The sequence below is a fragment of the Zootoca vivipara genome, chromosome 12, assembly GCF_965207765.1.
Source record: "Zootoca vivipara chromosome 12, rZooViv2.hap1.1, whole genome shotgun sequence".
NCBI lineage: Eukaryota > Metazoa > Chordata > Lepidosauria > Squamata > Lacertidae > Zootoca > Zootoca vivipara.
In genome coordinates, this window is record NC_142595.1 from 32,168,993 (window position 1) to 32,183,681 (window position 14,689).

The window sequence follows — 14,689 nt, forward strand, 5'->3', positions numbered from 1 at the left end:
GGCAGGGGCTGGTTTGGATCAGATGATTAGGGAATGCAATCGTGAGGAAGATCAGCTCCTAACAGAAGAGGTGGGGGAATATTTGCCCCACTCCCTCTGCTTGCCAAAATGAATCCAAAAGTGTTTACAAACAATAAATAAAAATAACATAACAGAGCATAACAAAACATCATAAAACCATCCAAAACCAGAGTACAATATTTCGCTTAACTTGACTTTTTACAATATCCTTCCATTTTCCACCAACAAGTGATGTCTTACAAAGTGCAATACTTGTGGGAGATAACTTTGAACAATTTCAATATCACAAATTGCTAAATGTCATCATTCATCTTGCCAATTCCCACATGGGTTTTTGTGAAATCGCAAGCACAATGATTAACAGCCTGAAAGTCTGTGAATTTCCCTTTATCAAAAATTTTATAGGCTTTGAAAAGGCTTGTAGTGTGTAACAGATTGAACCCAGGCATTCTGCATAACGAAGTAGCTCACAATGATTGTGGTATTTCTTTTGCCTCTTATCATATTGTTACTGCATGTAACTCAAACTGAGTGTGAGGCACATGCTGATATGTGTGCTGTGGTAGATCGTTTCCAGCTCCCATATCAATATTATGAGACAGGTGAGCTAACCATTGGAGCAATTGTTACTCAGTATGTTGTGTTAGATCATAAGTCCTAAGTACTATGTACTAAGGAAAATTTAATGAAAGGGAAAGTAGTGGTTGTAGACTAGGGATAGGGAGCGAATTTGTGGCCCTCCAGACTGCGCTTCCCATAGTCTCTGATGATTAACAAACTGTCTGGAGCTGATGGGAGTTTGAGTCCATCCACATCTAGAGAACCATAGGATCCTTCTCCCTGTTGTAAACACACACGTAGGTCCAAAGCAAAGTCGTAATTACCTCCTAGTAACTTGTACGAATTTATTTCTTAGGAAGGCATGAAAAACAGTATGATACAATGCTATAATCTTAGGAAACTGTTTAAAAGCCTAGTATGTTCTAATCAAAACAGCTTCCTACCATCATAAGCAATTTGCCTTATACTTGCTTAAATGTCACTGATCGAACTTTGGACATATGAATGCTTTCCTACTGAACTGTTAAGATCTAAACTTTGTAACAAAACACGCTTAAGCACTATTTATTGTCTTAGGCTAATATTTCCTTTGAAATTTATGTCTTATTCATTTATCAATAAAAGTGAACCAAGATTTCGAAGATTTCCATACTCAGAACTAACATTAAAGAACTGGTAATCAGTTACAGGTGATGAGACACAGGAATGAAGCACTAACAGCACTAGAAATTACTTAATCTGTTAACAGACAGACGATACAAGCATTGACAGCGACAGGAACCAGTATATCGACTCTTTGGATGGTCATTTTGGCTTAGTACTTGGCTAAAAGATGTATATAGTCTTTCTCCTATGTAATATACTATTTGATTATCCAATTGTCTAATTGGCAATTATCAATAACACAGCTTTGTGAGGCAATAGATAGCAGAGAAATCTATCTGCCTACGAAACAATTCTAGCTGCATAGCAGACAATGTCCGGCCCGCTTTCGCTTGAGCCTCTGTTCAAAAGTCCAGAAACTTTCTTCCCAAATGCAGATAACAGCTCGTAGCAGCAGTTAGCGTTATCCGACTTTTCCGCCTGTGAAATAAATCACGTTGACTTCTTAGCTCATTAAACAAAGAAGATTTATTGTTTAAGGCAGCTCTCAACTGGGAAAGTTCAACTCCATCTCAGCTGTGGACTGCGAGAGAACAGACAGAATAATAACATACAGTCTCATATAACAGAAAGTTACAACAGCAACAGGTAGTACTTCCTGTTTATATGAGAACAAGCCCCGTGACACAAGGACGATATGCTGAGCTATTAACCCTCTCAGCTCACATATACTTTATATTTGTTTGTTATTTTGGTTTGACTTGGTTTGGCATGTTGTTGTCTTTGTTTCTCCTCATCATCCTGATTCTATATTCCACATGTCACTTTCTGACATCATAGAATCGTAGTATTTTAGAGTTGGAAGGGGCCATGCGGGTCATGTAGTACAACCCCTGCAATGCAGGAATCTTTTGCCCAACATGAGGCTCAAACCCATGACCCTGAGAGAAAGTCTTATGCTCTACCAGACCGAACTATCCTATTATTTGAGGTAATTTATCACTTAATTTTTCCTCCCTCCTCTCAGCCTTTCCATACTCTCCTATCCAGCTGTATTATTATTTTTTGTATCTTCTCTTCGAGTTCATTTCTTTCTATTTTATTCCACACAACACCCAAGATTTCTCCCCATTATTTTTCTCAACCAAAGAAACATACTGTATGATGCTCATATTCATTCAATATTGTGGGCCGCTTTTTTAAAATGACATTTATTTATTTATATTGATTGATTGATTGATTTATAAATGTTCTATAATAGTAACTTCAGCTGTATCTCTGATTTTGCTGTTCAAAGAGATCCATTGCTATTGGAGTGTGACTTCAGAGGTGGATTTAGGTTAGTATTACTGGATCCAACACACTGGGCACCAAGCTTAGAGGGCATTGGAATGCATCACAACTAGGAATATTGTATTGGTGAGTGGCTGATAGATTTTACAGAAAGTTGGGTTCAATGTGATTTCTTGAGCAGCACATTCACAGTTGCCACAGTCTGTCCCACTGTCAAGCATCTCTTACCATCAGAAAGTTCTTCATAATGCTTAGTTGCAATCTCCTTTCTTTTAACTTGAAGCCATTGATTTTTGTCCTACCCTCCTGGGTAGGAGAAAACAAGCTTATTCCATCTTCTGTGCGACAGCTCTTTAGATATTGAAGGAAGGCTATCATATCTCCTCTCAGTCTCCTCTTCTCCAGAGCTTTCATCCCTCCTGTATTTTTCAGCAATTGGTTTGGAGAAGCCTTACTGCCTCCAACTATGGAGCTGTCCAACCATGATGAGTGGCCATTTTGATCACCTAATTCTCCATGGATTTGTTTAATCCCATTTTAGAGCCATTCAAGTTACTGCCATCACTGCCGCCTGTTGCTTGTAACCATGCAGGGCATGGGCTGGGCTTGGGCCTGCTCTTGTGCTTGAGTTCCACTTGTGGGTTTCCTTCAGGCATCTGGTAGGCCACTTTGGGAACAGGATGCTGGACTAGAAGGGCCATTGGCCTGACCAGTTGCTGGAATCTACAGAAAGGGAGAATGCACTTCAAATGGAATCCTACTTGCTAGTTCCTTCCAGGCATGTGGTTGGCTACTGTCAGAACAGGATGCTGGATTACATGTGCCATTGATGTAATCCAGCAGGCCATTTTTATATTCTTTGCTCTTTAGCTAATTAATAATCCACCCAAATGACCACAGAGTTGGGTTATGCTATCATAAAATTGTCATAACAGTCCTTGAAATAAAGCGGAATATTTCCCTGGAATGCAGAGTAATCCTGAAACTCCAGTAAAACATAAGTTATCATCAGTATCCTAAAATTACCCAGCTGTCATAGCAAGCAGATAGACTTATCTATTAAGTCAGATCTTTAAAAATACAGTGGTACCTCGATTTACGAATTTAATCTGTTCCGAACAGACCTTCGTAAGTCGATAAATTCGTAAGTCGAAGCCAATGGGGGGATTAAAACATTCGTAAGTCCAAAAAACCCTATCTAAAAATTTGTAAGTCGAAAAAATCCTATCTAAACCGCATCCAAAATGGTGGACGGAACTCTGTTCGTAACTCGAAACATTTGTAGGTTGAGTCATTCGTAAGTCGAGGTACCACTGTAATAATATTTTATTATATTGTTCAGCCACAAGTAATGTTTTGCACAATGTAATACACTGAGGAACCATCTTTGAAATCTTCAGAAATTATTAGTTGTCGGCATGCATATTGCCAAATCCCATGTGGATTTTCTCCAATCACAATCACAATAATTAACAAACTCTGAAAGTAGATATTGAATATTCAGTGCTGGGATGTTGGGTGCTGAAGAGGTTACAGCTGTCAGACTGATCTGTGTGAGATTGCCTTCCTCAGAAAGGGTCCAGAGCCACTGAACAGGCTGGAGGTTGATTTTAGATTGATGCTGGGCATTCTGCATGAATATGTGGCTCAAGATGACAGGGTTGTTTCTTTTGCCTCTGCTTCTCTTGTTTCTGCGACTCCCTCAGACTGACTGTGAGTCACATGACATTATGCGTACCATGATTGATTCCCCCCAGTTCCCACATCAATATTATCAGTCAGGGGACCTAACGATTGGATTTATGGTATCTCAATATGGCTTCTTATCTGATGAACTATCATTCAGGGTACATCCCACAAACGAGTATCTGGAAGGACTAAAACTTATGTAAGGAGTATGTTTTCTCTGCGTACTTCAGGCCAGGTCATAACTATTACTATTACTTGAAAAAAGTGGTTTTAAAAAGTCTGTAATGTAGCCCTACTTTGCACTGATTCTCACCTTTGTCTTCAAAACCAGGTTTGTGTGTGAGGGGAGGAGAAGATGTTTTTCTCAGCTAAAGAAGTTTTGAGTAAATGGAGGTGAAGTGAAGCTGAGAAAAAAAGTAGTACTTTTAAAACAAAATGTGGGGAGGGGGTACACCAAGGTATTTTCAATCAATCAATCAATCAATCAATCAATCAAACCAACCAACCAACCACTTTTAGGCAGAAGAAATAACAGATAAGGGTAGACCACAGAAGCTAAGAGTGAAAAGCTAACGCAACAGAACTTTTTAAAACTGCCTTTTCACTGCACTCATATTTTGTTTTAAACTGCAAACCCCATGTTGAACTCTGTTCACTCTACTGAAACCTCTGCTTTCGTTTAAAATCACCAGATAGTTATTCTGTATTCACTTCTCATTGCTCTAAGACTTCGCTGTTTTTCATTCCTCAGCAGCTTCTTGAGTGAGAGCTCCCAAATATTCCATAGTACTCAAACCTATGTCTTTGGCAATTTTCCTCACAGTTCCTCCCAATCCAGCTTTATTGAAACTTCTACCAGTGTTTAAACCACGGCTTTCCCCCTTGCAGTGTTGCTCCCTTCTTGCTCCCTTGCCAGGGCCACTGCTGTTGTGCAACCTGCCTTCTGCTTTATTTCCCTACCCCACTCTGGTTTCATGCAAAGCCATGATTGTGATGTGGCATTACAAATCTTCCATAGGGGCTGAACAATGGTGTGTTTGTGTGTGTATATTTGGGGGCAGTTGAGTTTAATCCTTAGAAAATGTATGAGGGCATTGCAGTTTCTAATCAAAACTGTCTGAGAGTACAATCCTGTGTACCTTCAGTTTATACACAGCTGAGTTTGGATTTATTAATGCTTTCAATTTGGAATCTTAAGATCTATGGTTCAGAGCAATAATTGTTTAAGAACTACTACTGTGATATTAAGTCATGATATTATTTATTTATTTATTATTCCTCCGATACTGCAAAGTCATATAACATACATACATACATACATACATACATACATACATACATACACGTGCATGCATGCATACGCGTGTGTGTGTGTGTGTGTGTGTTGTGCACAAGATCTCATTTAAAACTAGTGCAACATAATAAAACTGAAGTATAATACTTTAAAGAAACAAACATGCATATTGTGTCACCTGACAAGAATGTTATTAAAACATGGGGGGGGCAGTTGTTAGAAAAATAATATGTATATTAATAAACATTTATTAATAAAAAGGGGGAATGGATCCATAGATATTATACCAGTGAACAATATTTATTAATTGCAAAGTTTTCCATGTTCTGGCTATTATCGTGCTAGCTACTGTTAGTAAATTTGTTACCGTGTTAAATTCTTTCTTATAAAGCAGGCAGGATTCTATCCTAATATTCCTTCCAGTTAGATGTAGGGTAATCTAACAAATATTTTAAAAACTGATGGTTGATGAAGTGCTATATATATCCGCCTTAATTGACTCTTTCTTCAGTTCAAGGACAAAGAGCTACCAGCGTATCTTGTCTTTGGCATTTGCTGTCAAGGAGATAAACGAGAATCCTGAACTTCTACCAAATGTCAGTCTTGGCTTCCACATTTATGACAGTTATACAAATGCAAGGATGACTCATCAGAACACCCTGAAACTTCTTTCCAGTCATAAAACTGTAGTCCCCAACTTCAAATGCAATAAGCAGAAGAATCTGATGGCCGTCATTGGAGGACTTGACTCTGAAATCTCCCTTTACATGGCTACTCTGTTAGGCATCTACAAGATTCCACAGGTAAAATATTTGGATTGGCTATGCAGCTTTCCCACATGGAAACCCAGCCAGATGGATGGGATATGAATAATAAGTTTATTATTATTATGTGAGATAATATTTACTTTTCTACTATTGGCTTTTGAAGTGTTTCTTTTGTTCTTTTTGAAAAGAAAGTGTGAGTCAGCTAATAAAGAATGTGTAGTTAACACAACTGTGTTATATGGCCCCCCTATTCATGCAAGAGGAAAAGTGAACAATTAATCACGTTATTTATAGGAAGGCAGAAGTGGTAACCCTCCCCCCCTCCCAAAAACAACTACAAATAGAATTGCTACCACTCAAGGGTATGTCTTGCAGCTGGGCCAGAGCATCTCCCACTGGCAAGTGTGACACCCTTCTCATTCCACTATCTCTGGCATAGAATGGGTAGTCAAAGATAGAATAAGAAACCTAGCAACTGACTAAATGATCTGTCGCGGTCACCCTGACCTGCGCAACACCCCCGGACGTTTTACAGTCCATTGATGACTGCGCCAACGACAAAATAAATATCTGCTGTCACTTATTAATCACTTCAGACCAGGATATTGTGGAAGTAAAAATATGTTGCTTTATTGTTGGTACATAAGCGTAATGGTTTCTGTATTAGTCTTAATAATGTTCCAAATAACAGATGTTTCCTATACCGGCCTATTACCTCTAATTATAACTATTACCGGCCTATTACCACTAAAAACAACTAATTGTTTTTGTAAATAAGCACTCAAACTCTCTATCCTGACTGATTAATAACCCACACCATCTATGCCTCACCTCAGTATTTAAACCAGCTCTATCTCTACTAACAACTAACTCTCAACTAACTCTCCTCTCCAATCTACTCCCCCGACCAACCGACTACCTCCAACCGACTACCTGACCAACTGACTACCTCACAAACTGACTCCAGGGGTGGGGTTTTTATACTCAGCCAGAGCGCACCCCCTTGGGTTCTAACAGTTCTATTTTGTTAACCCTTAGTAACCTGGCCTAACTTGAGGCTGATCGCCTCATACCTTCCCCCATTTCCGGTTTGATCAGGAGGGGTACTTTTCCAAGTTACCTCCTGATCAAACAACACAATTTAAAATGCAAACATTTGAATCTACATTAAATATTCGTTACCTTTCCCTATAACCACATCAACTTATAAACATCAAACTTTGTCATACAACATGCAAATGTGTATCTTTGTTACATGCAATAGAATGCAGTTCAATTGACATGCAATACTGATTTGAAGAGGCAATTGTCTTTAGTCATTATTAGTCTCTGGCTTTCGCGATAAAGCACCCACTATGTTCAGAAAGTCTTTTATATCTTCATGACAACTTAAAAGTCTTGCTTTGTCCTCTTGAATTTGGAGCTCTCGGTGGTGCAGCAACTGACTTGGATGCAATTCAGCTTTCAGGCATCTTTGGTTTCACTGTAGTTTTCTTCGGGACCAAATGATGATAACACACTTGACCATGATGGTTTAGAGACGACTTGCTATTGAGGTAAAATCGGTTTCCGTCTCTGACTGTTGCACATGGCTGCAATAGGCTGCCCTCTCTGTCAATCTTATCTCTCTCATGAATAACATCACCCTCAAATGGACAGTCTGGTGGTAGTACTTTGAGTCTGCATCTAGGCTTTGGAATTTTTGCTTCAGAAGCAACTGGCATTTCTTGGTTAGTATGTGTTGGTAGAATGACAAGCTCTGCACTTGTAGCTGTCATGACTCTTTCTTGACTTAGGTTTGGGCTTTCAGCCTTATGCTTTCTCTCTTTGTTAACATTGTGTGGCTATGTCCCTCCTTCCGAACCTGCCAGAGGCTGTCGGTTCCCCGCTATTTGTTGAAAAAAAAAATTAAAAAACAGCTGGCGATCGGTCCCGCCGCACAGCTGATGAGCGGTAGCGCCGGTGGCAGCCGCCCGACGATCCCGGGTTCCCTCCGCTCTTTAAGGCTGTTCGCTTAAAAGGCCAGGTAGGAGGCAACAGGGGAACAAAAAACAGCAGGAGCCAAAGAGAAAAACGACGAGAAAAAAAAAAACGACGAGGCAAAAAACCGATGAACTGTTCGCTCCGGCGAACGAGGGAGAGAAGAGGTCGGCTTCCCGCCTGCGGGGAGCTTTAAAACTCCCGGCTCCGCCCCGACCATTCTCATTGGCTGGTCGGGGGATGACGCAGGCGGGAAGCCACCATCGCGTAGGGGCTGAACTCGCAGCCCCTACGCGGTGGTGCAGTCGGTCGGCCCACAACGCCGCTTCCGTCGCAGGCGCGGAAGCGGCTTTCTCCACATAACTGCCTGTAATGCGATATGGGTTTATTGCTATTGGTTTAGCATCTCCCGTATCAATTCTATGCAACACTCCTTTGGCTACTCGTGGTTTATTACTGAATACTTGCTCAAACTCAAATAAAATCTGCTGTATTTCTTTTTGTTGTGACGGTGTTAGTTGTGCATCTAATTTCACTTCAGCTATTGTATTTGTGTGCGTTTCCATTTCCCAACATGGTATTTTTTATGTCTTGGGGATCCTCTTTTATGGCATATAGTGTCCATCCCTCAGCCTTAAAATAAGGTTTTATCATATTCACATGAACTACTCTCCTTCCATCACCATATTGTATGATATAATTGATGTCATACTTTTTGGCGATAATTTTATAGGGACCTTCCCAAGTTAATTGTAACCTGGCCTAACTTGAGACTGATCACCACATGATCTCAGTGGAAAGTCCCTGCTACTGTATATAGTTTGAAGCAATTTGTTTTCTCCATTATGACTTTTCAGGAGTAACTTATGTCACCCCCACTCACCCAATGAGCTCTTGAAAAAAAGTCTTTCCTGACATTTCCCTGAAATTTACACATCTTTTCACTTAGATTGCCTATTGTATAATTGCTCCAGTGACGCATGTTAAAACCCATCTCCCTTCATTCTACCGGATGGTGCCCAATGAAGAATATCAGTATGCAGGGATAGCTCAGCTTCTTCTGCATTTTCAATGGACGTGGGTTGGGATCCTCACCATGGACGATGATAATGGAGACAAGTTTATCCAGACCTTGATTCCAATGCTTTTGAAACATGGAATCTGTATAGCACTCAAGGGGAAAATTCCAGCCACCGCTCAAGCGGCAGAGGCCTTTAGTTCCTTAGATTCCTTTGATTTCATCTTGGACGAAGCTATTTATCTATCGAACACCAGTGTTCAAGTGTTGGTTGTAAATGCAGAAACTATTACTATCTCTTTTTTGTTATATAAAATATATGCATATGCAGCAGTGAAGGAAATCCTACCATTAGCTATAGGGAAAGTATGGATCATGACAGCCCAATGGGATTTCTCAGCAGACACAACACAGGTGGATATGGATATGCAAGTCTTTGATGGCGCCTTCACTTTTGCAATACACTTAAATGAAGTGCGGGGCTTCAGAAAATTCCTGCAGACCCTTCGTCCTAAATCAAAAAATGAAGATGGATTCAATTTGCTCTTCTGGGAAAGGGCATTCAGCTGCTCATATTCTGATTCTATGGACGGCATGGAAAACAATAATGGCTGTAGTGGTGAAGAGAATTTGGAGAGCCTCCCTGGAACACTTTTTGAAATGAGCATGACTGGCCAAAGCTACAGCATCTACAATACAGTTCATGCCATAGGACATAGTTTACATAAGATGTACTCAGCCAGGCAGAAACACAGAGCCATGCCAAACAGAGGTAGAGTGAGCCCAGTAAAAGTACAACCTTGGCAGGTAGTGTTCCTCATCCAAAGTTAATTTCCAAAGTTAATTTTGGTTAATTTCATTGTACACAGGTTGTATTAATTTCATTGTACACAGGTTGCATTAATTTCATTGTACACAGGTTGTAGTAAAAGGTATTATTATTATTATTATTATTATTATTATTATTATTATTTAAAAGCTATATGCAAATATCTGCTATGTACAAAATGAGGTAAAATGATGACTGTAGCGAATAAGAATAAATATAGAGATTCAAAAATAAAAGGAAAATACAGGGGGAACAGGAAAACCAAAAGCAAATGAAAGTACAATGCATACAACTATCACATATGAGAAGTTAGGCAGGTGACTTCATTTTATTCATTTTTGTTTTAGAAACTCTGGCACTCTCGTTCTTCCACAAAATAGTGTAGGATTTTTAAGAACACAGTCCGCCACAACATATTATTATTATTATTATTATTATTATTATTATTATTATTATTATTTGAATTTATATACTACCCTATGCCTAGAGGTCTCACGGTGGTTCACAGAAAAGATCAACATAAAAACCACAATATATATAATCAAAATAAAAAAAGCACCTCCCCATTGTTCCCATTGGTACACTGGTGGGAATTGTTATTTCGGAAGATGTTCGGTAGGACCCGTTCTGGGGTGACCTCTAGAGATTTCGGCTTGGTGTCCACCCTGGGCTAGGCTGCACATTCCCTCGCAGCCTCCCTGACTTTCCCAGTCCCCTCCTGCCATTCTCCCTTGGCAGTGGTGGCAGTGGTGGCAGCAGAAGTAAGCTGGTGTGAGACAGGGGGGTGACTTCACTACATTATTTCTTTAGCTATCGAGGCCTCTAGTCCAGGAACTTCATTGGGGTGCTCTCAGTCCCAGTGGGAACAAGATCATCGAGGTGTGGGGGTGTGAGGCTCCGTGCTGCCTCTTCACTTGTCATTTTGGGCTCCCCAGGCTCCCTTTTGATAGTTGTGATGGTGACGGTGGTGTGGGGACCAGACAAGCAGTTTGGTTGGTGCTGGCGTTCCCTAGGGGTTCAGTGCGGCTATGGCGCTCACTATCTTGCCTCTGTTTAAATTGTTTGGCTTTTTTCCCCCTTTTCATTCTAGCTTCACTCTTTCTTGCAAAGTATCTCCTTTAACAACAGTGCTGGTGACAGAGTGTCCTTTGACGAGAATGGTGAATTAGTATCTGGATTTGATATTGTAAACTGGGTACTTTTCCCAAACCAATCGTTTTTACGAGTGAAAGTAGGAGGAATGGATCCACAGGCTTTACCTGATCAGAAATTCACGGTGGATGAAGAGGCTATCACATGGCACAGAATATTTAACCAGGTGGGATCCAAATATAGAAATAAGATAAAACTTAAATTAGTAAGAGGCACAATAAAGAACCATGACAGGTGATTCCATTCAGTAGGAGAATAATCTATCTGTCTACTTATTTACATGTATATGGAAAACGTAAGACTAAGTGCTAAATGGGAAGAGTTCCAACACTGAGCCTTGATAATTCTTCCCACCCCGATATATTATAATTCTCAGTAACATATATGGGGGACAAAATCATAGAGCAGAGTGATTGACTAAATGATCATTTTCTCTCTTATTCATTCAGTTATATACTGCCCATATATATTAACACCTCATTATTTAAAAAGTATAAAGGCCAATCCAAATTTTGAAACACTGGAATAAATAAATGTAAGTCGGTGCAAGAGAATGTAAATTAAAACTGCTGCCCTACTGTATTATTTTGACAAATTGATTATACATGTATGGCTTTCAGAAAAATTGATTCAAGGTCATCATCAGCCAGCTCTTGAAGTTGCTGATTTCGTCACGAGCTGTTTGTTTTACCTTTCAGTAAGATTAGAAATGAGAATGCAGGACCAGTGAAGAGAACAGAGCAAGGCTCCAGGACACTAGAAACAACCAGCTTAGATTTTTGATATCAAATTCTGTTCCTAATTATGCTTGGTTGTGTCTTAGAGAACTCCTAATATAGAACTAAGAACGGCGAGGATATCACACCAGGACTTTAATATAGAAAAAAAATATGCTCATTAGGAAAAGGACCCTTTGAAGTTGATGCCTCGTTCATTATTTTCATTTCCCCCCATTTTCCCTTTCTATGTATCTGTCATTAATGTACAAAATTATTGTGCGATTTGATGCTTTTTGAATCACTTAATTCTCATTTACCATGGGGCCCAATGTTCTCAACAGCAGCGTTGAGTGTGGGTGTTTCTTTCTTTTTGTAAAGGTACATCAATTTATTTCTCTTCATTTTTAATGGATAGGTGCTGCCGCTTGCCAGGTGTAATGATCACTGTCATCCAGGCTACAGCAGAAAAAAGAAGGAGGGGGAGCCATTTTGTTGCTATGATTGCACTCCGTGTCCGGATGGAAAGATTTCAGACCAGAATGGTAGAAGACATAGTGACCTGAATATGGATTGTACCATTGAATCCCCTTTTTCTACTGTCAATCTAGTTCCCTAAAACAGAATGTGGTTGGCAATTGTCTAGTTCTGACATAGATCCATAAACATTTTATATCAAGTCCAGAAAATGTGTTTGGTATACTGCCAAATTTCATCACCATCACCATGCTTTTCTAGAAGGGATTTCCGTCTCTTATTCCAAGTCAAATAACAGTGTTTTTGATGTACATCTTGATACAGATCATTCATATCATGGGTGTAGTTGAAATCTCTGGAAGACGGAGATTTGTGCTTCATCCATAGAGTTATTCACACCATTAGCGGAGTTATACATTGATTTCTACACCTCCCACATGTATGGTTGCAGAGTCTTGTTATTGTCTTGCCTAAGAAATGTCAGCAATATTTTTATATAAGTGAAAATACAACAAGAAAGGTCTATTCTGATAGAGTATGTGTGTTTATATGTGTGTGTGTTCCAAAGATGAATGCTGAAATGATCTAGCTTGCTTAATCCCAGCTGGATGTTCTGAGACGAAAAGAGCAATGGCACCAATGTAGAGGAAGAAACTTTCAGAAAGTATTCTCATCTACTCTTATTTAATCACCCAGTTCTATGCTGAGTTTGACATCTTTGATTACTGAACGATTGATACAAACTTTGTCCCATTTTCAGATATGGACAACTGTTTCCAATGCCCAGAAGGTCAATTCTCAAACAAGAACAAAGATAACTGCCTTCCTAAGATCCTTAACTTTCTCTCTTTCACGGAACTCTTGGGGACCACTTTAGCCTTCTTTATTTTGTTTTCTTCTCTAATCACAGCTGCAGTGCTGGCGATTTTCATTAAGAACAAGGACACCCCAATCGTCAAAGCCAACAATCGGGAGCTCACCTACTCTCTTCTCATCTCTCTATTGCTTTGCTTCCTGTGCTCCTTGCTATTCATTGGCCGACCGAACCTAGTGACCTGCTACTTAAGACAAACAGCGTTTGGTATCATATTCTCAGTGGCTGTCTCCTGCATATTAGCAAAAACCATTACTGTGGTTTTGGCTTTCATGGCCACCAAGCCAGGATCCAGGATGAGAAAATGGGTGGGGAAAAGATTGGCCAGTTCGCTTCTTCTTGGCTGCTCCACTATTCAAGCCATTATATGTGCTGTTTGGTTATGTACTGCTCCTCCATTTCCACATTTTGATATGCATTCTCTGACAGAAGAAATCATACTGGAATGCAATGAAGGGTCTGTGAGTCTGTTCTACTGTGTTCTGGGCTACTTAGGATTTCTGGCCACTGTCAGCTTCATTGTGGCTTTTCAGGCCAGGAAGTTGCCAGATAGTTTCAATGAAGCCAAGTTCATCATTTTTAGCATGTTGGTCTTTTGCAGCGTTTGGTTGTCTTTTGTTCCTTCTTATTTAAGCACAAAAGGAAAATACATGGTAGCTGTGGAGATCTTCTCCATTTTGTCCTCTAGTGCTGGGTTACTAGGTTGCATCTTTGCCCCCAAATGCTACATAATTATCTTGAGGCCTTCCTTGAACACAAAGGACCAGCTAATAAGGAGAAATATTTAGGAAATTAATTGTTTGGATATTTATGTATACAAAGATATTCAATTGAGCAATTTATTCAAAGCAAATATACAGTATGTACTAACTTCTTCAACTTTTCAAGTCTTCTCCATTGAGTGCTTTTGTAAAAAAAACAGATTTAATAGATTTAAACATCTTGTTGTGTACAAACTTTGGATTACAGTTTAGAATAGTGGTTAATTGCCATTTGTTATGAATCTGACTCAATTCACTAGCCATTGTCTGTTGCAAACTATTGTCTGCAATTTGTGCAAAATGCTAAGTCTGCATTTGTGAAAAAGTTCTCCTCTAGGCTATAGAGCAGGAGGTGGAAAAATGATGAAGCAATAAAAAGGCCAATAAGAGTACTATCAGTTATTTATGGTCATGGGAAGTTTACTGGTGAATATGTTAATATAATACAGCAGCAATCCATTTCCTCCCATTTGAAAAAAAAATCCAGTACTAGGTATATTGAAGTACTAGTTTCATAAACATAAAATAAGAACTGTTGTTGGGTGCCTTAACAGTGATGCTAAGTTGTACAGTATTTGTGTTTAGAAGAGGCATGAAAGAAAAGTTTATTTACAGGCATGCTTACATTTTATGTTTCTTCATGTATGATAATAT

At 39.5% G+C, this 14,689-nt stretch overlaps 1 protein-coding gene across 1 annotated transcript; it reads left to right on the plus strand.

Moving 5' to 3' along the window:
• The first annotated feature begins 4,217 nt into the window (after nucleotides 1-4,217).
• LOC118077459 (vomeronasal type-2 receptor 26-like) lies at nucleotides 4,218-14,062 on the plus strand. Its single transcript, XM_088654691.1, has 6 exons — nucleotides 4,218-4,366; nucleotides 5,973-6,264; nucleotides 9,158-10,033; nucleotides 11,146-11,373; nucleotides 12,342-12,468; nucleotides 13,161-14,062. The coding sequence occupies exons 1-6, from the start codon at nucleotides 4,218-4,220 to the stop codon at nucleotides 14,060-14,062; spliced, it is 2,574 nt and encodes an 857-aa protein (XP_088510817.1).
• The last annotated feature ends 627 nt before the right edge of the window (nucleotides 14,063-14,689 follow it).